At 42.8% G+C, this 27234-nt stretch overlaps 1 protein-coding gene across 4 annotated transcripts in view; it reads right to left on the bottom strand.

Moving 5' to 3' along the window:
* The window catches only part of Phlpp (PH domain leucine-rich repeat protein phosphatase), a 135603-nt gene that overhangs the window by 36695 nt on the left and 71674 nt on the right, over positions 1–27234 (bottom strand). For all 4 annotated transcript variants that reach the window (XM_076818967.1, XM_076818970.1, XM_076818968.1 and 1 more), the window contains exons 4-5: positions 25544–25678; positions 13481–13716 (exon numbers count right to left, since the gene is read on the bottom strand). In XM_076818967.1, the coding sequence (XP_076675082.1) occupies positions 13481–13716; positions 25544–25678 (371 nt within the window). The remainder of the gene's footprint in view (positions 1–13480; positions 13717–25543; positions 25679–27234) is intronic.

The following is a 27234-nucleotide window of genomic DNA, read 5'->3' as shown; positions in this document are numbered from 1 at the left end:
AGTTACTGGTTACAACCGACCGACCACCCTCCCTGCGCGTGCTCTCCAACCCTTCCTCGCGCCCGAGTCTTAACATCTCGGAGTCCCGGATGTAACTGTGGCCGATAAAGCCCTTCGAAACGGGGGCTCGTTTATAATCAGTCGTCAACAAAACAGTCGTCAAACCCGACGCCCGAACTACTGTTCAATAATTCGTGGTGTCGGTTTTAGGGCTGTGATCGAATCGTTTCACGAGTCCTGTCAAACTTTGGTCGTTCGAGTTTCGAGCAGTTGGAAAGGGGCATTTTATGCATTCAATTTTTATGATTTTACGGGGCTGATTACTGCTTCGAGATTTCTTCCAGGTGGAGGGGTCGGAATGGTATTTGCTGAATATTTTCAGAACGACTGTGTGGAACCAGAGGGTATGGGATGCGATATTATTGATACAGATCACTAGTATTAGGTATTGAACATTGAAGACTGTTTTGGTCTTCATTTAAGGGGTCATGCTCAGTCAGGAGGCTGAAAAAGGGTGGTCTTTGGAAATTTTTTACTCAAAAGCTATAACACATTTCTCAAAAAGTCTTTTTTCCTTTTAAGGATTGCATCTAGTACCGTGCATCGTAATTTTTTTATTTAAAACTATTTATCAATAACTAAGTTATTGTCCATCACTCGAAGGCTCTCTAAAAATAAAGGCTTCTGCGGTAACCACTGCTGCTCGAAAGTCGATCATCTAAAATAAAAAATTCAAAAGAATTTACTTATTATATTATATTATCTAGTATTTGAATCAAGGATCTTTCGAAATATTGATGTGGGAAAAAATGGCTGATATTTAAAGTAAAAGTTTCAATTTTTATCATAAGTGGTGCCTGATTTTCGTGAATTAAAAGGAAACTAAGCATGGGATAAGAAAATCCTTCGTTCAAATACTAGATAATATAATATAATAAGTAAATTCTTTTGAATTTTTTATTTTAGATGATCGACTTTCCAGCAGCAGTGGTCACCGCAGAAGCCTTTTTTTAGAGAGAACCTTCGAGTGGTGGACAATAACTTAGTTATTGATAAATTGTTTTAAATAAAAAAAATACGATGCACGGTACTAGATGCAACCCTTAAAAGGAAAAAAGATTTTTTGAGAAATGTGTTATAGCTTTTGAGTAAAAAATTTCCAAAGACCACCCTTTTTCGGCCTCCTGACTGAGCATGACCCCTTAAATGAGGAAAAAATTTCTCTATTTATGTTATATTCTTTATATGTTATTCGCTATGCTTCAGATAATAATTTGCATGTTCTTATATTCGGATTTAGAAAAAGTCTTTGACAGAATTAATAACAGAATTAAATCTAATCGTGGAGATGTGCCTACGATTCATAAGCTGCAGCATTTTTAAATAAATTCCCCCGCACGCGAAAAATATCGTTGGGTGACGAAAGCTTGACAAAGGATGTACAATTGTTCCAGATACAGGGAACCTTCCCTTCCCCACTCGCCTGTTAATTTCAAGTTTCCTTTTAATTTTTCTGCCAACGACGAGGTGTCTGAGAGCTGCAAAAAGTTAGTTACTGCTCGCTTTTTAGAGCGTTACAGCGTTTCCCTGCGTTATTCCAGGTTTAGCTTTCCCACCCTCTCGTCGAGTGACACTCCGCGTTCTGTTTTTATTCTGCTAGAGAATCTTTCCCGGAGGGAGCGAGGGCCGGTTGCGGACGCGAGTTCACATGAATTTTCGCTCGTTAGTCGGGGCACAAAGAGAAGACGTACGCACACTCCGATCTCTCCTCTCTATTTTTCGCCCAGAGAAATCATCTTCGAGGGCGCTTGAAGCGTCCAACAGCCCCTAGGCACGATCAAAGAATGCGTTCTGATTAAAGCGCCGCTTCGGCGAAGTACACAAGCCACTACAAGCCCCGCAGTATCCACATCGCCAATGCGCATCACTCGTTACACAGAGCTGCAGTTCTCGTCGAGGGATCCTCCGATTCGTGTCCAGCGAATTGCAGGAAATCGGATATTAAAATTCTCGAAACCGCGACTTTATCTCGCGATCGCCTTACGCAAGTTATTTTTCATATTAACAGATAGGAATTGTAACGAAGGAGTCGAGGGATATCTAGGGGTCGCGTGAATTTCATGCGAGAGCGAGAGAGGCGGTGGAGGATCGTTGGAAACTGAGTATTTGGCGATCCAGCGGCAAAACACGAGACAAAAGAGGGCGAAGAAATCAGAAACTTAGCATTCGACGAGGACAAAGGGGAAGTTGTGGAAAGAGGAAGACCTGTCTCCCGTTCCAGTGGATTTTCTAAAGCTCTCCATGAGGGCTAAGAGATTTCTTGAGGTTCTGCAAGCACCAGCAAGGTAATGGCGTGATCATTAACGGAGATCTGGTTGTCATCTACAGACGACAATTTCAACAGTTCGTTAATTAATAAACGTGCTTGCAAATACTTGCAATCTCTAATCGCTTATCAATGATCCTTGTGATACTGTCGGTGTAGTAATTGAAAACGAGATTCCAGTTGAATTAAATCTGGGTTAGGTGGATGTCAACTACGCGCCTGGTACATTAATTTTTTTAATTCGACGTTAATGATGGATTTCTTATGAAAATGTGCGACACGCTGGTTTTAGAGCCAGTAATTTCTTAGCCCCATAGTTAGCGTTGAGATTAATTTTCCGAATATCCCAACACAATTCACTGGTTGTGGGTGGCAGCTGTCCCAGCTTAACGTGGTCGAACACATGGACTTCGGTTTCGACACCACACCCCCAATCCCCAGCGGCATGCTGCCCAATGAATACGATTAATTAATGATGCAATGACACAGGAGGCGCGACTGCTCGCAGCTTCTGCGTTTCTGCTGTATTCCGGGCTCGTTGTACACGCGTGATTCAGCATCTACGGTGGTAGTTTTCTTTAAGCTTGTCACTAATTTTTTAAATCTTCCACAGCGAGATTTCCTTAGATTTTTCTGAGGCTGTCTGAGTCGACATTTTTAAATCTACTCTGTCAACTCTCAACCGCTCCTCTCGAACACTCCTTAAATTCCTCACTCCAAAAGTCCCTCTCGGCCTTTGAAACTCACATCTATTGTTCACTCTGTGCGGAGAACGCCCATGGGCGTCCAATCACTGTGCGCAACAGATACGATTTAACGATCCCCGCACGCCACGCACGTCACGTTGCGAGTCCTCGGGAGCAAAATGCTTGCAGATCAAAGAACTCAACCCCCCTCGGCGACATTGTCTTTGAGTAACTATGAGGCAACGTCTAACGAAGTTACAACATTCCTGGTGCGCTAGCTGGCCGGTCCGAAGCGTCCCAAGCATCCGTGACAAAGGATTAATGCGTCGATCCACGGAAGTCCGTTTGCTCTGTCGAAACTGCAACAAACAGGACTTTGTATTCTCGTGGTCGCGCTGGTGGACTGCGGACCACGCCGCCAGGGGAATTCGTTACGAGGATGTCGCGCTCCGATCACGATCGGGGACCGATCGCGCGACCACGCGAACGTGACACGCCGGCCGAAACGCGACATCATGATTCCGGGATAAATTCATCGCTAAATATTCAGCGATCGCCGAAACAAATAGCGGGCGACACGACTGCGTGTGCCACTGGCCCGCTTTGAATAATTCAGCCCCCGTGACGATCATTTTCCTCGCTTCGGCTCCAAGTCTCCACTCGACAAGATGACGCGCCCCCGCGGGCACGCTCAATTTTTAACTTGGTCCTCCGCCACTGCCAGACCACCTTATCTATCGTGGGTCAAGCTTTCTTCAGAGAGAACATATTCCTCGACGTGGGGGTGAAATGGGAGGAGATCGGGTGGAGAATTTAGGGAATACTCCAACTTTTGTTGCCATAGGATATTGCAGATCGGTTCGATTGATTTCTGGTGGCTATGAAAGTTTTGTAGGGCCTTCTTCAGAATTTTATATTCCACTGTGGGGTTGAATGTGTCGATTGGCGAAGGGGTAGCTGAGGTTTCCTCTTTTTTGCCAATACTTTTTGCGAAATTGAGTTACCTTTTTGTTCAATGTGGCTTAGACTGTTATTGGTCTCAGTGCCTCAAATGTATCCTTGATGTTTCAGCCTCCGAAGTAGGAAGCTCTTTTGTAGTGAAGGGTTTTGGTAGGCTTGGTATCTAATGAGGTCGAGACTATCTTCGAATTGTATTCGAATTTACAGTAATTGGAGAATTGTGCAATTGTTTGTCGAGAGGGAATGATATTGGGTTGGCAACTAAGTGATTGCGACTTTTAAATAAGAAGGAAAATTCAAACATTTTACTTGAAAATATAACTTTATTAAATTAGGTATTGTCCATTTTTGTCGATGACTTTTTGTCATTTTTGAGGCAGTCTCATAATTGCGTGTTCATAAAACTTATGATTTTTTCCAGCAAAAAACTGAATTAAATAAGAGTTTACATCATCAGCGTCATTAAAAATTTTACCATTCAAGGAGTTCTGCATGGAACGAAATAAATGGAAATCTGAAGGCGCAAGGTCAGGGCTATATGGTGGATGTGACAACACATCCCAACCTAGCTCCAATAATTTTTGGCGAGTGACCAAAGATGCGTGGGGCGTTGCATTATCATGTTGGAAAACAACAGCCTCCCGATTTGCCAATTCTGGCCGCTTTTCTTGAACTGCATCGCTCAGTTTGGTGAGTTGTTAAACGTAGACGTTTGAATTAACCTTTTGGTTTCTTGGTAAAAGTTCGAAGTGCAGAATTCCTTTATAATCCCACCAAACTGACAGCATAATTTTTTTTTGTTGAATCTCAGCTTCTGCTGTTGTCTGGGCCGGTTCATCCTGCTTCACCCACGATCTTTTTCGATTAACGTTGTTACAAACTATCCACTTATCGTCGCCAGTAATCAGTCGTTTCAGAAATGGATCAATTTCGTTGCGTTTCAGAAGCGAATCGCAAATACTAATGAGTTTCGTCAAATGAATTTCCTTAAGCTGATGAGGGACCCATAAATCGAGTTTCTTAACATAACCAAGCTGTTTTAATTTCTTCTTAATACACGTATGCGATACATCGAGCTTCTCTGCAATCTCACGCGTTGTGCTATGACGATCTGAATCGATAATGGCCTTGATATGGCTCTCATCGACTTTAACTGGACGGCCAGATCGTTGCGCATTCTCGAGTGAAAAATCACCAGAACGAAATTTGGCAAACCAATTTTGACACTGCCTCTCCTTTAAGGCTTCATTTCCATATACAGCACGTAACTTCATGTATGCTTGCGATGCGTTCCTCCCTTTTCGGAAATAATACAATAAAATATGTCTGATATGCGCGTTTTGTTCTTCCATTTTAAATTGGGATAAAAACGAAACTAAATAACTAATCGATACAATTTTCTTACTAATTAAGGGTGGAATTACAAACAACAAGAAAACAATATAGATTAGGTCCTTTGAACACGTTGACAAAACAACAGAATGTGCTAACACCATTTATCGACAAAATCCGCAATCACTTTGTTGCCAACCCAATAGTTAATCCTGTGCCTAGCCTACTACACATAGTCAGACAGCAAAGAATCGAATTGGAATAATAGAATAGATGCACGAGATTGTATTGTAATATTGAAACGCGAATACAGGGGAACTAATTTACAGTCCATTTATAGAGCGTGAATTATCATAAATTCGTGCTGATATCGACGGTGCAGTTTGAACAATTGACGACTGTAAGCTGCAGCGTGAATTGCAACCTCGATATTTGAGACTGTCATAGTTGTTGTTCGACGGGGGGAGGAAGAGGATAAATCTTCCTCCATAATTCACGGTACGTCCAGCATCTAATATCGTTAATGTCGAACGAGCCAATGGGGCACCTGTGCTCGAATACTTCTCCAATTCCACGCGTTCGCATTCATCGATGAAGAAATCTGCCATTCTTACGATACTAAGCCGTTATCCGCTGATAGAAAACTTTTTGCACACTCGAAAAATCCTCTAACATCATTTGCTGCGAAGCAGAATTTTCAATTCCGAATCAAAATTCGGATTAACGTTGAACAGGAAATTCTTGTAGTCGAATCGAAGAGATTTGATCGTGACCCAGGGGAATTATAAATTAACGAAATCGAGTGAAAACCATGGCTTTGACAAAGTAACTATTAAATTATTCACGATCGAAGTTTTACTTCGCAGTCGCGTGTCTCTGCAGCAACTATTTAGAAGCAAGAAATTCTAAAAGAAAGTCAGATAGTTCCGTGAGATACATACGTAAACGCGTGGCTAGATTCGCCAGCCACGAATGGGGAGAAATTATGAAATAAAACTCGTTGCGCTTATCCACGTCGGTGAGGGATACTTTACCGAGAAATATTTTGCCTCGTTGCTCGTGTAAAATGCCTGCGCAAGCTCGTTGAAGTTTCTGTTCCAAGATATCCATTTAAGCTGACCACGATCTGGAAGATGATAAAAGTTACGCCTATCTCGTGCAAACTGTTTAAATATTCCACGATGACGTTCGATATTAATGCTCCATTTGTGTTGAGCTTGGCACTATTTAACTTGCAAGCTGTAGCCGTATCAACATCCACCCTGTTCCAATTCAGTATATAATTTTTTTGGATCTATCGCTAGAGATAAACTGCGTATGACATTCAATTTTAAACTCCGAGCCTCGGATTACTTAACAATCTCGTATAACAAATTAAAACATATGATTTCGGCGCACAGTTTCGGTGAATTAAAAGAATAAAAGCTAATTTGCAAATATAAGAAGTATCAACTTCCGACGTTTCGGTCAATATTTAGATCTTTATCAAGGAAAGTTTGAATAACTAAATACTGCGTATGCTTATATGTGACATGCTTCATAGAAGCGTGCGACGTACGAGTCGGTTGAACAATGACTGAGGCAAACAGTGCACAGAAAGCAAAAACGTCCAGAGGGCAAAACCAATCACGTGGCCAACATCATATCACGGTTGGAACCGTTAAATATTATGAAGTAAATGAAAAGTGCGGAAATCCGAACACCTCGCAACACCACTGCCAATGTACCAAATTTAATAGTTAACGTGGTAAATAATCCGCCACTCAAAGCATTACATAACGTTGACAGTAATATGTATAACCAGTCAACCACAGAAACTGTGAAATCGAAAATTCTAATAGAAAAACACAAGCATACGCAGTATTTAGTTATTCAAACTTTCCTTGATAAAGGTCTAAATACCTACCGAAACGTCGGAAGATGATACTTCTTATATTAGCAAATTAGCTTTTATTCTTTTAATTCACCGAAACTGTGCGCCTAAATCATGTGTTTTAATTTTTTAAAAAAATATTACGGTCGAAATTCCAACTTCATTATTCTCATATAACGTAAAAGAATCTTGCCAAAAAGTGTCACACACCACAAACAACCCCCGAATCCACGAATCGAGCGAATGACAAAGAATGCTCGCGTATCGTTGGACCAAGGGCAAAAGGTATTCCGATTAGCTTCTTATCGTTTCCTCGTGGATCGTCAATACCGTCGCCCGTGATCTACATTTGGATATTAAAGCTTGTTCATCGTGATTTCATATTCAGACGGCGCCTTTAGGCCAATGTTTGCGCCATTCCGAATTCCTCCCATCGCCCACGCGCCTGGCCTCCGACAATCCCTCATCCTTCGGAGCAGTCGCATCAGCCATCGCCCCTCTTCCTCTGAATCGTCGATCTTTTCCACATTACCGGAGGATCTGGCCAGACAGATGGAAAAGCTCCTTTTGATTTCGACCCCGTATTAATCGCGGCGAACGAGTCCTTCTCTTCTATGAACCGATTCTTTGCCTGGGACATCACTAGCCCGGGATTAATCGCCTCTCGTTCCTTCAACCTTCTATTTCGGGCGTGAATAATGCGCCCCGGTTATTGCTTCATCGTTCATCAATTCATTTCTCCACACTGATGAAAGCTGAGTGGAATAATCCAATTTCCAGCGATGGACTCCGAACCACTTGTTAATCTTAGGTTTCAGTGCCGTCATTTATACCACTGTGGCTTGAAAGCGTAACGACACCTCTGTCTCTGCTTTCGCGCTAGTTTTCCCTCATCCACTACTGCTTTATATCCCTTTCGTTCTATCTCCCAACATCCCAGCGTCTAAGGCAGGGCCTGCTGGTTTTGGCGTGCAAATGATCGGCATGGTGTATGACACGCGCGTCAGGAAAACTATTTTTGAGTAAGCCGCTTTCCGTTCCTTTCGTGATTGAATTTTAAGCAAAGCATGTTTTCCTTCGAGACTTTCCTTTACGGCCTCAATAGTTATTGCGGGTATTATAAACCTCGAGTTTCCGAAGGGCCCACGACGCGAGGCCGCGTGGCCTGCACCCGGCCACGTCACGCGCCTCGTTAGCCTGGAGGAAATCCCGCTGCATTGCCAGGAAAATCCGTTATGCTGGAAGTGCGCCGAAGAAATAGGCATCAGTCTTCGCCCACACCTTGGCTAGAGCTAACATCTGGTCCGCAATTTGACTTTGAAATAAAGACTACAACACTGAACTACTGTGTGATTTCTATAAGGGAACTTAGACAGATCATACTCCTTTAAACCCTTACCGATGAGTCCACTAGCGGGCCCGGGGAAAACGCAACTGCTTTTCCCTTCGATCCTACCTTTTACTCGTTCCACAACCCTCGCCCAAAAGAGTCCTCACGATATCAATTGTTTCGAACAGAATCCCAGTATTAGGTCCAATCCACCCACCAAATCAATCTCATTCTTTCATCCACAAAATCCTTCCGTCAGCTTTGCTACCTGCCACAAAAATCCACTCCACACCCCCGCGACCCTATTCCACCCCCTCTGTTCCTCTCGGCAGGCTCGACGCATCCGGTGGCCCGATTAATCCCGAAGCGTTACAACGCCCAAGGTGCTACCCCAGCCGCGATCCAAATCTATCAGCATTTGCGATCCGAGCCACATATTGTTCCCTCTTCTAATCATCGATCGGTACATATCCCGGTTATTGGCCCCCCCAAGTTGCCCAACCACGGGCGCGGGCTTTCGTGCCGCTAATATCGGGAAATATGAGATATTGGGCGGACGATGCCGATTGAATTCTGGAGCGCGAGCGCTTATTGAAGCCCGCGGAGCTTCTTTATTCCTGGCAGGGGCGACGAGAGAATGCAGCCTGGATCCGACGGTATCCTTTTATGGGGTGGACGGCCAGTTGGTTCCGTGGCATATCAAGCTACAAACGAGCGTAATCCCGTGACTCGGGGTCACGTTCACCGGTGTTCAAGCAAATAACACGCGCAAGCGACGCAGGACCACCTCTTCCTCGTGCGCGAAGGGTGGACGACGATCGCTTGCAGGATGCAAACCATCGATCCTAAGCTTCCGGCTGACCACCCTTCGGTCCGGAGTCGGACTTTATTGAATTTCCGCTCCACGAAGCCTGCACGCGTCTGGAGAACTATGGATTTTAAATGAACACGCTCGACGTGCACCGTGCAACCAGCAATATGGCGGTGGTTGATAGGGAATCTGTTGTTCTCCTGTCGAAGAGGGCGGAAGATGGGGTGGGTCCAAGAAGAATCGTTTATGCGAGCTTTTGGTTCGATGCTGTAGCGTGCGTAGCATCGAATTTTCGAGCGGAGTAGAAGGCGACCAGGTAAGGTCGTAAAGTTCAACTGAAGGTTTCGTGACTGTTGAAACCTCCCTTGTTCTCAGAGCCCGGGGTTTTCCCAAATTTGTGAAGGACTCGTGTAGAGCGGTTGTTTTTTTCGTCCGCTCGATATTTTCTCCAAAGCAGATTTTGGTGTTAAAATAAACCATATATCTTTGTTGAGTTTATTAAGAAGTGTAATTTATTACCACCCTCGCGTCTCCCACCTCAATGCTTTAGGCTGTATTTTTAGGGGTACACTTGTTGCGCCGATGCGCCAATCTGCTATGGGTAGGATACTCGTAACCCAGAGGAGATGCATGCTGATTATATTGAAGTAACATAATTGTAGCGCGAGTTGGAATTAAATCGAAATTGGGTCGACGCGAGTCAGAGGTCTTTGAAAGGAAATACGCAACTCTTCGAGATGTATGTACAAGCGTTTGTACATGGGAGGGTTATTAATTCCTCAATTGCAATACAGTCGACCTAACTGTTCTACTGTAGTGGGAAGTGAATACGAGGGCTACCATTGCATTATTGCAAGTGCCTGCTATTTAGACACTTAGAGGTTGGTCCCTTCAGTGGTTCAGAGCCGACAGGACCCTGGGCCTTTCACCATATTACGCAAGCTGCGAAAGAGACGGTTCCAGGACCGGCAATACTTCCTCGAAGCTTAGCAGAAAGTAGCAGTCTAACCACCGGCGGCGATAAAATTCAAGAACCGAAACGATTAAGCGGATCGCGTAATCCCTTTAAAGCCTCGACAGACGTATTAGCGGGTGTTTCCCTTTAGCAGGAAGAGGCAAAGGTTCGCCCTCCAGCGCGACGTTTTCTCAGCAAACAGGAGAGGCTAATGAACCACGGATAAAGACGCACTCTGTCGAGGTTCCCTCGCGCCAAACCTTCCTACGCTCCATTCTCTTACGATCCTCCAGCTGTTCAATATCCTGCCCTGCCCACCCTTGCCTCCCAGCCGCGAAAGACGCCCGATCGTCTTCCCCCGTGGAATAAGAGCTTCATCCCCCGGCGAAATGAAAGTGCTGGAATTTTCTGAAATTTTCCTTATCCTCTCGTCGCTGGGTCATTATTCATGGTCACGTGTAACGTTCAAATTCCAAACGGATGATTCGATAGGAATAAAAAAGGATGGAGGGTCTTCTTCGCGCGGGCGAAGTTTCCGTTCGTAGATTTGCCCTTTGAGACCTGATCGATTCCGGGGGTTACAGGACTCTGAGTAACGGGATATTAACATCTCCAAGGAATTACGCTCTGCGATTGCAGATGGCTATTTTGGTGCTCGCAATACTAATTCAAATATTAACCGCGCCTGTCTTGGGTTTTTTAAATTGTCACTGCTCCGATAGAATAATCATTTTTAATTAAATTTGTGGGACAAAATTGTTTAAATATGTCTCTCTGGCACAGTGATCTTTAATATTTTAATATTATTTTAATCTTTTTTAATCTAAAATATTATATTAATCTTTAATATTATTTTAATATTTTGTAAAAGTGGAAGAATTCGTGATTTGTAGAGCTAAGTAAATTACTTGATCTCCAATCATGTTACTATATTATTCTTCGATTTCAATGTTCGATGTCCTGATCAGTGGAAAATCGAGCAAAATGTTGGAGCGCAAAGAGTGAACATGAAATTAGGGGAAAATAGTTGACACCCTCATAGGGAGGAACTCCCCAGATCTATGCTTCATGTTCGCAACATTTCAACGCTCATTTCCACGATGTCATGGAAAATTCAAACGAGTCACCATCGGGGATAAGGATCGCTCATTCCTCCGCGAGTTACCCAGCAAGCTTTTCCGTAGGAATTGCTTTCAGTCGACGGGGGCTTAAACTTTAAGTCGTTCGCGATTGTCTGGCAAACATTCACTGCCACCCTCTCGAAGATTGATTCCGACTCTGAAACTCCTGACGGAAGCCATCTTACTTTTGACACGTTTTCCCTCTTTTTTCACCCCCCTCCACGCACTCTGCTTTTAAGAGTTCTCTGTGCTTTGTTCCCGATGCACCGTCGGATGCAATCCTATTTGGATACTTTTGTTTTTTATTCAGTGCTGAGCGAGTAAGTGTTTAACCTGACAAGGCTCTGAGATCTCTGATACGGATATTTATTTCAGCTATTTGTATGGTTAGTAACTTTAGTATTTGCAACGATTTTCCAGGCTTGTTAGTGGCTGGATTATTCTTAAAATATGTTTGAAATTAACCAGGATTATTAATGGAGAAACACTGTTGGAGTGTATATTTTGGAAAAAAAGAAATTAGTAGAAGGGAATATACAATAATAGTCTAACCATTGTTTGTTAAAAATGTGTTTATTATTTTAACCGTTAAGAATATCAGCCTCGATTTTTCTAAATCTCACCTCAATCTAGATTGAACATTTATAATTTAATCTAAACGATAAAATAGTAGACTGACCTTTTTAAAACAGAACAAAGGTGCCAGATAAAGTCCTGTAAACTCAAATCACAATCTGACGTGGCCTATAAATAATTCATGCAACAGTAAACACCTATCGAATGCAGAAATTTAACTTCAAGCTCTGCTTTTATTGGTGGGTAGAATATTCTCTGCGGGAAAGCGTTAAAAGTCAGATTGAAAATTAAATTGACCGTGTCCTGAATAGGTTTTCTTCGGAGGAAATGGGGGGAGGTGGTTTCTTCGTAATTGTGCTCTTAATTGAAATTGGCAACTCGTTTAATCCCTCGCCCCTGCTCTCCGTGTACCAGCGATTAAACTATTTGCATTTTGACTAAATACGAAACTAATGGACGGGATATATCGCGATGGCTTTTCGAGCTGCGATAATTAGAACGAATTCAGATCGGAAGGGAATTAAACAAAGTCGATATGTCGGCGTGAATTTTTCATGCACCAGTGGCACTGTTTACTCGAATGTCAGAAATTAAACCATTATATTTCTGAATTATACTTTATATGTATTTTTCATATATTGTATTGTACCCTGAATCTAAAAAAAAAACTCACGAAAAATACCCTCCGAATACCATCGAATGCATTCGTCATTTGAAAAAGCATCCCAGTGGTCTTTTGTAGACGCCGCTGCCATATTTCAACGCGATGAATAGCGCATGATGCACGCACGAGCAATTTGCCACATCTCGTGACGAGAACGTAATTCATCGGGCAATAAAGTTACTGAAAATTTATCGTTTAACGAAGCTAGGTGCGTCATTAGCGCGCGAAAATGCGACAAATTGCCCCGATAAACACGAAATAACAACTTTCGCTTGCGATAATATTTGACATTCATTCAAACTAATGTCTCGCCTGCACTGCTTTATCAGCGAATGTTTCAATTATTCTTGTTTCAGAAAGAACAGTTTATTAAAAATTTAGGAAACTCAGAGCTGATACTCTTAACATTCAATAACTTCCCTCTAAACTGCCGTGCAAGTAATTTAAAATAAATATCCCCATCGGAAATCTAGTCATTCGACAGAATTTTAGACAATATTCAATATGTACTCTAAAATCTAACGAACCACCATTAAAGAAATTTATTAAAACTAATAAAAAAGCATTCATTTTTCGTTCCCTTCTTCTATCCTAATATTTGTATTTACTTTAATAAGTACATAAGATTGGGGGTGGCAATGTTAATATAAAAGCCCAAAGCCCAACAATGCTCCAGAGAATTCCTACTAGGGTACAATTGCATCTACCCTCATTTCCTTGTAATAAACACAATTTACCTTGTTCCATGGACAAGAGGAGAGAAAGATTGAGGCCGGCCCGACATTGTACGGACACGTTGGAAAACGATGTCCCTATCGTAGCTGGGATTGTCTTTGTTTGACTTACTTGTTTAATCCAACTTTTCCACAAGTCCCTGTCCCAGGGGTGGTGAAAGCCGAGATACAAGTGCCTCGTCTCGCGATGGTGACTGTCCTCTTGCTGTTGGGTCTGATGACACTGCTGAGTGACCCTTGGAAATCCAGTGATACGCAGCACCAGTTTGCCCAGACGTGACGGCGCATAACACACCGCACCTCCGCCGCCGCCCAGCTCCATCCATTCTGGTCGGGACTCTGGACAGGCTGGAATCAGGATGATTGATTCCACGCTGTAGTTACTAACAGTTCAGCCCGCTTATTATTGTTCCGCGGCTGGAATTTTGAATTCAACACTGCCGCGTGCCACGCATGGGATGTTTCCGCATGACAGGTCTTTTTAAATTGGACCTCGCAATCGTTTGTACTTAATATTAAGTCTTTATCAAAATTCGAAAATTCGAAAATTGGAAAATTAGAAAATTAGAAAATTAGAAAATTAGAAAATTAGAAAATTAGAAAATTAGAAAATTAGAAAATTAGAAAATTAGAAAATTAGAAAATTAGAAAATTAGAAAATTAGAAAATTAGAAAATTAGAAAATTAGAAAATTAGAAAATTAGAAAATTAGAAAATTAGAAAATTAGAAAATTAGAAAATTAGAAAATTAGAAAATTAGAAAATTAGAAAATTAGAAAATTAGAAAATTAGAAAATTAGAAAATTAGAAAATTAGAAAATTAGAAAATTAGAAAATTAGAAAATTAGAAAATTAGAAAATTAGAAAATTAGAAAATTAGAAAATTAGAAAATTAGAAAATTAGAAAAGTTGAAAAATTCAAAAATTCAAAAATTCAAAAATTCAAAAATTCAAAAATTCAAAAATTCAAAAATTCAAAAATTCAAAAATTCAAAAATTCAAAAATTCAAAAATTCAAAAATTTAAAAATTCAAAAATTCAAAAATTCGAAAATTCAAAAATTCAAAAATTCAAAATTGAGAATTGAAAATTGAAAATTGAAAATTGAAAATTGAAAATTGAAAATTTAAATCCGCTGAAAACGTTCTCGGTCAAGAAGTTACTTAGTTGACGATTAAAGAAAATAGTTGAAAAATATGCGAATACATTTGGAATATCAGTCGCCACTCATAAGTTTCACATTCACTCACTTACCAGTCCATCTACTATCGAAGCATTAATATAGGATGGCTAGCAGCCAGAGGCATTCTACAGATTCCACTATTTCCCTGTTCAACCCTCTTCCCAATTCCTCTTCAAAAGACATCACTATTGCTAGGTCCACCCACGCAGCTTCCCTACAGGAGCCATTCCTGTTCCATTCCTCCCACAGCCACAACACTCGCGGAACGTTATTATTCCAACTAGGATAGCCCTCTGGGAGATTTCATCCAGTGGTTTCGATTCCGCAATTTCAGGGATCACCCCATTCCTCCCCTCCCCTCCCCCCGACCCTCCAACCCCCTCGTTCGCTGCATTTCACGAGCAGGGCGAAATAAATTCCGATTTACATCGGTGTTTTCCCCCTGAAAACCTGTCGGGGAAATTCGATCACGCTGACAAGCGCGTTGTCAAACCGCGGGCTGTTAGGCGTGGCCCGCAGCGCTGCCGTGAAACGAACGCGGGAATTTCAACATCGAATTCCGAGGAGTGGCTGAAATTTCGACGTGGATGGACAGCCATCGCCGCTCGTTTCTCCGTGTAATTAGATGATTGCAGCTCGATTACGTTCGTCAGCGTGAAAAATACCAGGCACTGTTCGATCCTGGAACTTATCGCGCCGGGGATGGACGCTAATTGGTCGATTGGTATCGGTCGGTTCGGCGACGCGTTTCGGGACGTGGGTGGACTGGCAGGAGGCGAACGGTCGGTGATGGCCTCGTTTGACGAACGATGCGCACGGGGCGTTTTATCTCTTGAGGACTTCGGTAATGGAACTCGCGAAGGGGGCAGAATTTTTGGAGCAATGAGAGATTGGCTTTTCAGAGATCGAGGGTTTTTATTTTGTAAATTGAGTCTTTTGTGTAATAGAGCGTGGGCTGAGTGATATCTTGAATAAGTGATGATGGTTTATTGAAAATCTAGACGTATTAGCTGAATGAATTTTTGAATGGGTGGGAGAAGATGCGATGAACTTTTTGACGTTTTTGAGAGGAAAGTACTTTCTGTTGAATCCTGGAGAGAACTTACGAGGAGTTACTGAACCACCGAATACTGAAATTCTAATTGGGAATATTAACTTTTCATCCCAACGAATCAACTAGTAGCGTTTAGTTATTGTTTACTACTATCTGGGATTTGCGTATCAATCCCAATTGCTCGTCCAAAAGTTAACCACACCGTGCCACTGGGAGCGCAGTTTCGTGGTTCCAATTCGAAGCAATCATTTTCGATGCTAGTTGCATGTTGGCCAAAGCACCTCCATTCGGAATACGCGCAACGAACATAAATATTCATTATCATTTTCACGTGAGGCGTGGCACAGTGTCATATTTTAAGGGCAGTCCTTGCGGGATCCTGCTCCCCCTCGCGTACACCCAGGAGAAAATTAATAATTGCCACTGATTCGACCGCCCGCGAAAACAATTGCACGCTAAAATATACATGGGCTTCCGCGAAGCCCTGAGGGGACGATCCCTTCTCTGATTTTTTTTTAGAAAAAAACAAACCCAGGTCGTTTAAAGAATCGCTGCTTCAAAAAGGTACCCTCTTAAATTTAATCTCTCATATTCCCAGAAGTAATATATTTTAATTTTAATTCAAATAAAATAAAATTCCTCTACATTTTTCATTATAAACTAGCTGTTATGCATTCGCGATGCATTTGAACTGCGAATTTTAAATGCCGAAAAGCGAACGAAAAGATATTTAATTAATTTTAAATATAGAAAAGTATAATGTACCACGATACCACGCCGTTCTCTTCTGATTGTATTTTACACTGAGTTCTGTCTGCAAAGAATGGCAATTCGGTAAGAGGAATTTCACGACTTAAAATTTGCCGGGAGGAAATTTCGCGAACAATGGGAAGGCACGGCGAAGGAAAACGGGAAAGTTCATCGAAGGTTTGTTCAGAGGAAGTGCTGTTCGATTGATCGGTAACCTCATCACGACCGGCCAAGAGCAACAAAGAGCGGGGCTAGGAATGCCGGGCAATTAAAAGTTTCCGCGAAGCTTTGGAGTACAGGACCGGCCGACGCTTTAGCTCATTATTAAGCAATCCCCGCAACTTTTCTTTTCTAATGGTAATGACATCGGTTTGGCGCGCTCCGCGGGAGGCGTAGTCGATCGGTGGAATCTGCCTGGATCCAGCAACTTCCCCCATCGGAACTGGGTATATTTCGAGGTAATTAATTAGCATCAATTGAACGATTAATGGAGTGAAACTCGGGGTAATCAGATAATGATGCGGATGAATGGTCGGCAGTTTAGAGATGGGAGAACAGCGGTGGTTCTCTTTGCTGCGAACAAGCGGCGTCATTTCAGCCGCGATTCTTGAGGGATGGAACAAATTAATCTCTGAGGAAATTATTGGGCAAGTTTAATTGGTAGGAAGTTGAGATGGTGTTTGATAACCCTGGGAGGTGGGGGATGTTGATTTAAAACAGATAACGCTGGGAGTGAGTGCAGTAGAAGTGTTGTTGGAAATTGGTAGTGCTCGGTGGTTAAACGATAACTTTGAATTGGAGTAAGCGTGCTTGAATTTTACAGGTGATATCATTAACTGTGTTAATTGCGAGTGGAGGTGAAATATAGAAAGGTTTGAAAATTGTCCCGATATTCAATATATACTGTGAAGAAAATAATACTTTAAGAGACAGATAATTTCGCGTTACAAGTTTAGGAACCTATTCTACGTAAAGTTGCAGCGTAACACGAAACACTGTAGTCTCATTAGCCATAAGTTTCCATCGAGTATAGATGTTTAGCTATAAGAGCCAACTTCTACCACCATCCTATTACGTTAAAACTAGCAAATCCCAATTTTCCCGATCCAAGTTTCCCTGGAACACCTCTGATACACTTAACCTTTCTGCCACTACCCTAGGAGACCGAAACATAGGAGCACCTATTACTAAGTAATAGCAAGTGTTTCGCAATACTTTAATCCTCGCAAATGCTACCGGATCCGATGAGCGATTTAAGCTGCTTCAAGCATGAAATTAGATTCAGACCCGCCAACAGACGTGGGGCTTGATCCCATCGCTAAAAAGGGTGTCGTGTAATCAGAGGAGGACGAGGGTGCACCACGGGATGGTTTGGATCCCCATCGTTTCGCTGATTTAAATTGTGCCCGCGGTCAGTTTCAATTAGGAATTTGCTGGCGGAGAGTCAACCAACCTCGGCCCTTTAACGACATAGAAACAAATTCTGCGGCTTCGCCGGCATCAATGGCAACTACCCTCCCGATTAACGCCGGTTAAAGTTGGCAAAGCCGTTCGATTTTAACGAGTATGTCCCGCTAATCCAGATAGTAAATCGCCGATAAGCTGCTCTATCGACGCCGCGCCGATCGCGGTCTCAAATCTTATGTAACTTTGATATATATTGGAATATATCAAATGACGATCGACAACCACTAATTCTCAATCCCTCGATTAAAAGCTCGAAACGTTTCAAGAAAATCGTGCGACTAAAATTTATGAAATTCCACGCGGCGAAATTAATCCCGAGAACTCCATCGAGACCGATCAATAAGTCGCGTTCAAACAATTCGATAGACAGTTTCGCTCAAAGTGATGGACGATCCAGCTGTATAATTGCGCGGCAAGCCGGCCGATCGAAAATTTCACTTTGAACAACGGTACAGACAGGTGCGTCCGAATCGATCGGCGGTTGATTGCATTCGAGTGCCATTTCGTTGCACTCGCGACCGGTCATTCGCCGGCTGCACTCGAACCGATGCTTAGAGTTACTCTGGAGCTCGGACGCACCCCCTCGTAGATCAAGTTCCATTGTATGCAATCAGAATTTGCGGATCGAACGAATAGTTCACCACCGACGCCAAGAATATTGCGCTCAATCGGGTTCGTAGTGCTGATTGCTGTGGTAGTTTTCGGAACGACCAGCCCCGAACTCTGGCTACGAGATTATCGAGTTACGAATTTCAAATTTCATTATTAAACCTCGCGAATGGATTTCATCCACTAATGTTATTTTTGTAACTCAAGTCGAGTTACAGTGGTTAAGTTCGGTGACAGCTGAGAGATGGACTTCGCCTTTGCACTCTACTTTTATATATGTTATCTAATATATTTTATTTCTACTATTTCACGGATTTCTTTATTATTTTACGGATTTTTATCTCTACTATTTTCCCCTTCTTGTTTTCTAATACGTATTTATGCTTTTTATCTTCTTGTTGTTATTGTTATTAATGTCTACTCTTATTATTGATATTATTATATTATTATTAAGTTTATTATCGTACAGATTGTCGGATAAACATCGCCACTTCTGAATCTACTTTTCCTAGAAAAGTTAGGCGGAGATATTAAATTTATAGAGCGTTGTTAAATTCAAGTAACTACCGGACGAATTTTTAAACGATGCGCGTTCGATGTTCAACGCGTTAATGCCCGATTGGTAGAAAGTTGTTCGCCACCACTGACCAACTATGGAGTTTGCACGGTGCGTGAAAACTGGTGACCAATGGGGATCGCGAGGGATTCGAGGTTGCAGTTAAATGAATTTAAGCGACCCTCTCATTAGAGGATCAAACTTTTCGATGACAGCGGAGAATTCGGCACGTTTAAGCAGAAAACACCCTCGAGAGACCGCGGGAATGCTCGTTTCGATTGGGCGAACTCGTTTTCGCTCTAAACTGACCATTAATGCAATTTGTCCGCCAGCGAAGCTTCCAGCATCGAAGGCTCCTCCCTTGCAAATCGATTTTTATTGCACCACCGATATGGGGATGATCGATCTGGCGGTTAACACGCTCGTCGTACTTGGCCTCGCGTTCTCCAAACTCGTTAATTCAAACGACTTCCTTACGAGCAGCAATCACCGAGAAACTGCGCGTGGAGGCACGAAGAACACGCGGATGACAGTGTAAATATTCACCGATGAGATCGAATTCATAACTCGCTGAACGCAAATCGTCCGAATCGAGCGTTTCCCGCCGCGTGAACGCGACGGCGACAATTAAATCCTCGTAGGAAAATGAGATTTTCCAGTCATCTGACGGAAGCCCTCTCCACTGTTTTCTGACACGAATAATGGCGATGTTTCGCAAATATTGCTCGTTGTAGAATTGGTATTAACTTGGTTGGTTTTGCTTGTAGAGTCTTATAAGTTGCGGGGAAAATTCTGATAGCTATTTTGGTTTGTAAGTAGGAAGAGATCACAGACGATGCAGGAAAGTGGAGGAAATGATAGATAGAAGAATTCCACTTCGATGCAAACCTGTGAACATTGAAGCCTGCGCGTATTTTCGTTCGGTCCTCTCGTGTTGCCAAAGGAAACAGTGAATAAATTGTCTACCCCTAAAACAAAATCAGTTCGTGATTTTGAGTATCTGATCGACCCCCACCTTCCTCGCACGGCGTGAATTTCGCCGAGATACCGATGAACTAGTTTGGAGGTTTGGAATGATCTAGTATCGGGGGATTCCTCTTGGACGCCTGGCGCTTGAACGCTTCTCGCGAACTTTTTCCTTCTACTTCCATCAACTTTTCTTACAGACTCTACTCCTGTTTACATATAGGTGCCACGAGCGAAGCTGAATTGTCTGGGCAACAGGAAAGTAGGTAAGAAAAGTAAATTCCAAATGGCTATTGATTCATTCTCCTCTCTTTCATTTTTTCAAATTCTGTTACTGCAACTACTTATATCTACGTGTGTACCTAATTTTTGCTCTAATTTACCTAATTACTATTTGTGCGCGCCACTATAGCCAGTGGCTAGGGTAAATATCAGTGTTCGGGCCGTTTTCCTAGTCCCAGGGGGAACTAATCGAGGCCAGCGTGATATCAGAGGAAGCCGCGACGTATTTCGATTAATGAACCAGCGAAATACACGAGACCACCTTTCCATCCTTGTATCGCGGGGACGGGCAAGCCCGAAAGTAAATAAGTTGGCAGAAAGTGCTGCCGCGAAAGTCGAACAGCGACGGGATCCCCCGGTGGAGGTTGTTCGCTGTTGATTCAGCGCGCTCGCCGATGGCGAACACCTGTTACCGGCAGCCATCGCGAGTTTAATCAAGCCCCCGAGGAAGCAGCCATCAAAGCATGTCCCCCTTCAAACGACGCGATGCTGCGGAAAAGCTGAATTCAGCAATGGCCACAGCACTCGCAGGGATGCGTCCTTTCTGGAGTCTTCGCGACTGGCGGCTAATGAAAGACTGCGCTTACGATTTGATCGCTGACTGTGGCTTTCGGAGGGTGCGCGGCGGCGGTTATTGGTCGACCGATATCGATATTTCACGGCACACGTTCTTATTTCTTAACGTTTGGCTGATACCTGCCATACACGAGTGGCACGGTTAAACAGGTACAGCTGACGGAGGTGTTACCTTGAGTAATTTTTGTGTGGCCAGAACGAGTCCGTGGGGTAAATAAATATTTATTCAGAAAGGTTAGTTTCTGTTGAATTAAATGAAAAAAGAAGGAAGATCGTGGCGTTGATGGTTTCAGAGGTAAGAATTTAATTACAAAGTCTGCCTTCAACGAGGGAGGTAGAAGTTGTACGTTTTCGACAATCTGTATTTGTTAAACAAATTGAGAGTTGGGAAAATGATGACTTAAACCCTCCCTAATTTTACCTGAGCTATATAATGTTTCAATTTCAACAGAATCCGTAATATCAGGTGGAAGGAGTGAACGATTTAGCGTGGAACGTCCTTGTTACGACTTATTGAATTAAAGGACCGTACAGGAGACGCGATAGATTTTTTTTAGCAGTCCTAAGGCCTGCGAATGGCTCCGAGCGATGTTTACAGAGGCATATCGCGCCCCCTTTTACCCTGTCACAGCCATTTCCCAGGCCATATTGGCCGGTAATTGACGCGAATAGCTCCCGAAATCCATACCAACGTCCATTAATTCAGACATTTTTATCGAACGACAACGAAGCTGAACGTAGCTTTCACGTGTACGTGACCTGAATGAAATCACCGTGCCTCCGCCAGTCCGGAATCCTTTGACATTTTCCAAACCGTGAATGACTCGCAACGCCATGGACAACCACGTAGGACCCCCCAGACCCCCTTCGCCATTGTTCAAAACTGCCTTTTGCCACGATTTTTTCAACGGTACAAACCATTCAGGTCCTCTCTTTTTTCCTCGCTCTTCTCGCAATCGGATCTTAAAATTCATGGGAGTGTTCCCTGTTGTCCCGTCGTTCACAATGTGGCCGTTAACTTCGAAAATGCATCGTGATTCGAGCGCCCGTTTGTTTCGTGTCTCGCCCTCTGCTTCTTTTTTCTATTTTTTTTTTAATTCGAGTTGAGCTGCAAAATACTGGACAAGTTAGCGAGATCGGTTAATTCGAAAAGGGAACAAGATATTTCCCTTTTTCGACAGTTCTGTTTGGCGAATGATGCGCTGATTGGTCTTTTTTCGGGAGGCAATTTAGAATGGATGGGTGGTTCGATCGCCTAGAGCAAAGTGGCGTTATTGGATCGACGTAAAGGGATGTGATTATAAATAGAATAAAATTGGGTGGCTCCTTAAGGTCAGTACAAAGCTATCACTAATTCCTTCCTGAAGGTAGTATTCAAATTTTTAGCAATTACACTTGAATTTTTAAAATTCTAAGACCATTGGGAGAATCTTTTCCACAGTAAAGTTTAAAGAAGGAAAGTCAATCCACTATTGTCACAGTTGCATGCACTATTTAGTTGTAACAGAGTTATCAAAACACCCCCTATAGATAGTACCACTCTTTGAATCAACAAAAGTATGCAATGATTCTGAATATTCAACTAATTACCTAATTCATCTTCCGATCACATTTCCCTGTATTACTGTCCTCATAAAATATGCCTGCATTTTGCACTGCAATGCAATTGATACCATCAGATATTTAAAATCGTTCCTCTAGTCTCAAAGAATTCTGAAAAGAAGTCTCGTTTCGATAAAATAAACGAACATTCCTTTCAAAAATCACGTGCACTCGTGCTATTTTCCTATCCAAATATCGGTCCTTTAAAAACAACCGTAGACAGCGACGTTATCGCCTCGTATAAATCGTTCCCGCGCGGCTGACACTTTTTATAGAATTACAATCGTTTGCCCGTTTACGTAAATGTCCCGAAGCTCTTGGCACCTCTTCGGGAAGATAAAAGCACGTCAGTCCGCGGTAAAGGGAAAACATCCATGCCACGATCTCGCGCGCTACCGACCCACCCTCCCATCCCCACCTCTCCCGATGAAACACCATGATTTATCTACGTCCTGTCCTTTATCCCTCCTGTAGAACGATCCTGTCACCGTACCGAGTGCGTGCCGCGGATCAAGAATTTCTTTCAGCGGGAGGATTTATCGCCGTGACGTGCAATTACGGCATCGAACATCCTGCTGGGGTAGATCAACCGTGGAATATCGTTGATCGAGGAATAATGGTCGCGGGGAAAGGCGCGATTAGAATGGATCTTTGAATACATCAGGGGATGAATTTACATTCTTTAAGGAACAAAGTTATTTTTCACTTTTCACGGCAGATGGAAAGAATCTTTGTAGTATAATTCCTCGTATAATTTGTCAGTATAATTCATTCAAATTCAATGACTGAACTTCGAAGACTTCGCGGTCTACTAAAAAGTTACACGAATGTGTAGATTAAAAATATCAACCGAAATTGTTGCGAATTTTTTTATCTTTCTATAGTCCACATCGATACCGATAACTTTGATTGGAAAGATTCGTGAAAATAACGCATCTGTGATAAGTTACAGAGAGATGTAAGAGCTTCAGTAGTATAGGTCTACTGCACGTCTGACCATGCGCAGGGCTCTTCCACTTGCGCTCCCACACTTTCCCTCTTTCTGACGCCCTAATCGCATGGATCATCGTTTTCTTTTGTACACCATCTGACACATTCGTTCTCCTAAATATTCCCTTGACTAAAACCTGCCTGCACCACTGAAAGCTTTCTACAGCCGCGCGAATTCAGTCAACCTCGTTCAACATCCCTAACGTGTTCGTTCTACGATAAGCAGACCTCTCCGTTTAACGAATTATCTCGCACCGAAAACGGTAATATCTGCTGAAATCGTTTTATACAGTCAACGGAGCATCCCCAGCTCGAAAAGCTTCTCGCCACCGAAACGTGCAGGGAATAAATATTAATATACCCCGGCGCAAATCAGTCGATCCCCTGTCAGTAGAGCGCGCCTGGCCCCTTGCCTCCTGCTGGCCACCCCCGATATCCCGTATCGAGTAGCGGAGAAACGCACGATATCCTCTGTTTGCCTGTCAGAAATAAACGAACTGGCGAAGTTAGCCCGGCTGCCGCAAGAACCGACAGCTGGCCGGACCGTGGAACACGAATCCGCCATTCGAGAGGTTTCCACGGGGGAGCCGCGGCGAAATGGATGTTTTTATTCACGCTGACAGCTTCTTATCTGAGCTGGGCGAAGGCTGGGGCGCCCTCCCCCCCCCCCCCCCGCCGACCGTATTCGCGGCAAAGAAATCCAATTTAAAGTTCACTTATCAGTCACGGAGTTGCTTGTATCGGTAATGTTCCACCTCTTCGACGGGGCAGGCTGCTACCCTCGACAATTCATCGGCTTGGTCGGGGCGCATTCTTCGCTGGGAAGGTGCATCGAAGTTCGAGATGATTCTGGGGGGTGGTCTACAAGGAACGCTGGCGGAGGAAGACGGTGCCTTTTGGTGATACGATTTTACTGGCGAGGGTTGGCTCGATTGAGTGTGGGTTATTAGATGAGTGGAGACTTATGGTGTTTGTCAGGCAGTGAGTTTTGGTGATAGGAGGAATGCTGAGGAGTTGTTAGGGTAAATGGGTGCGAAGGGCAGGGTGTTTGGCAGTCAATGGCTCGTTTTAAGGGTCGGGGTACATCAAGGTTGCAGGTTGCAGGGATCTGAGAGGCGAGGAATATTTGAATGGTTTTCTATTTGCATGGGACTGGAGTTTCACAAAGTATAAGATAATGATTTGTGGGTTGATTAACGTGGAAGTTGCGAGTGCCTGTAGTGGAATAGCTTTTATAATTACGGACACACTTATCCAATTGCAAAAACAGAAGCTTACTGCTAGACTGCTACCGTTTGTCTATATTCATACACCACTTTGTAATGTGACTTTGTAATTTTCATTTGAAAAGTGAAACTTCCACGAACTGGATCCAAGGAAGTTCCAAGCTATAAATCTCGTACCTTTCCACCATCGGCTCTACTTCTTTCGATTGTTTTCCCATCGCCCCCCTCCCCTCCTCCGGTGACTTTTATACCCTCGACTTCTCGCGGGAACATCGTGAGGCGTGTATTCCCGCCGGACGTAAAAACGACGCAGGGAGTAATCGTGATTAGAGAAATCCATTACCTCGTACATCGTGAAAGCAAATCCAGTTTAAAGTTCGTTGCACTATCATCTCGTATTCTGAAAAATTTTAGACTCCTCCTTCAAAAAAGCTCAGAACGTTCCCTGTATCTCGATAAAAATACAATAAGAAGACTAAGTGGCTACTCTACCACCTGCCTTCGTCGACAGCATCCACCCTTTTGCTTCGAGAACAACATAAAACAAGTCAACCGCCACAATTTCCCCTAAATTTCCCATTTCCTATGACAGTGGAATATATACAAGCTCGTCTTAACCGTACCAACTATAATATCTAAAACACCCCCGTAATGATGAAAAGAATCAACCCCTCGATACTCGAGGAACGACCACTTTGAGCGTAACTCGCGAATCCTACATCTCGACTTCCACTTCGATGATATACGTTTCAATAATCGCGAGGACAAGAAACCGTGGCCAGGGGAAGGTAGACAATCCTGGCAGAGGCTTGCGTTCCGTTTCTTGTCAGCTCGACCGGCCCAAGGCTCTATCCTCGTTCCTTGTCCTGGAGGGGGTGGTATGGATTGGCAGAATCTCGAAGTGGAACACTTACCGGGGTAGAGGAAGAGCCTGGATCCGATGACAGCCAAGGGTCGCCGTTTCCATTGGGGAAAAACCAACCCCTTCAACACAAGCGCGTACCCGCAACGGCTGTACCCAGCTAGATCAGACAACGGAGATGCGGGTCCTGCAAGAAAAGGATAAAGAAGTGAGCAACTGCGGTTCTAATCAACGTGTGGAGGGACGGGGTTGCAATATCCCCGTGATTCCAGGGAAACATAAAATGTCCACGATCCTTTTCCTCGCGTAATTTTCTCGTAATGGTACTCGTTCGCACAAATTCATGATCTCTCTTTTGTAGTTTAATGCCCAATGCTAAATGGGGTGGGGAACGTATATGTATACGTAGCGAGGGTTACAGGGGGTGGCAAAGAGAAAGGTGTACGATTTGGAGAGTAAAGGGCGAAGTAAAATGAACGTGGGTCGAGGAATTAATATTACTAGAGTTATAAGGGAATTTTATATATTATTTTTTCACTAAGCAGGAGTCAAATAGAAACTTCATAAATAACAGTTATTTATCGAACTTTTAACTTTTAAATCATTTCTTTTCTGTTTTAGGTAACTTTGTACATTAACAGTTTAAACCTGTTGTAAGAGTTCAGATTTAATAGTTATTTTATGTTCGATTAATAGAGAGTTCTGGAGGGTCGTATACTTTTGAACAGATATTTAAGGGCAGAATATAAAAGTTAGTATTACTTTTTAATTAGTATTACTTAAGGAATTGGAAACAGGATAAATATAGAAGAGAAAGCACAACGTGATTTTTATACAATTATTTTCGCCAAATAGTTTAAGGTTTCAACTTCAGATCTATCTACCTTACATTTTCAGGAAATCTGCTTCCACAACTGTGACTTTTTCACAGCGGAATAAATGTTCCTGTTTAACTAGAACCTTTTCTACCTCGAAGAAAATAAAAGTTGCTTACTTACACAAAAATGTATGGAATAAAAGCTTCAGCTAATACACTGTATTTTATAACAGTTTTCTCGGAACAGAATAGATAATAGTAATAAACTTACAGTTATTTCCTAATTAATTGAACATTTCAACAGTTTCACTCGACTTCTGATTCTCAGTTATTACTGCTTTTGCGGGGAAACGTCAGAATGTTCGTATTTCTCAGGAATACGTAATTAGTTACAAGCAACGTACTTAAGTCGATTCGCGAAAGCTGTTGCTACTTAATGTAAGACGAAGATTTTGTGCAACATTGAAAAATACGAGGTGGAAGGCGGAGTTACCTGGACGAAGCTGTCGGGACGGATTTCAAATTCATGAAATTCTAAGTTCCATCTGGCGCACCGACTGTTGCGAAATATTATGTGCGTGGAATTTAGCAACTCTGTGAAATACGGGGGATGCGGCAAGTTAAGGAAACAACCGACTTTGCGAGTCCTTGGGTCCTCGAGTGTCATTATAATTCTTGTGTAAAATATCGAAGGACGATTTCCTTTGACAAGAGTATTTCAATTTTACAGAAAAACCGAGCACAGTCAAACGACCATTTCATTCAACAGAATTCTGCAAAAAATGAGAAAGGTGTTCCCACAACAATTCGCTCGAAATGAAATTCGTACACGTGGCGCATGCATGCATCTGTATTAATGCAATCCGGTAAAATTCATAGAATTCACTCGCGATCATTGCCGAAATTCACCGCTAAATAACGTTTCA

This window comes from Andrena cerasifolii, chromosome 8, assembly GCF_050908995.1.
Source record: "Andrena cerasifolii isolate SP2316 chromosome 8, iyAndCera1_principal, whole genome shotgun sequence".
Taxonomy (NCBI): Eukaryota; Metazoa; Arthropoda; class Insecta; order Hymenoptera; family Andrenidae; genus Andrena; species Andrena cerasifolii.
The sequence above is the reverse complement of the archived record's forward strand: the minus strand, read 5'-3'. Positions and strand labels throughout refer to the sequence as shown.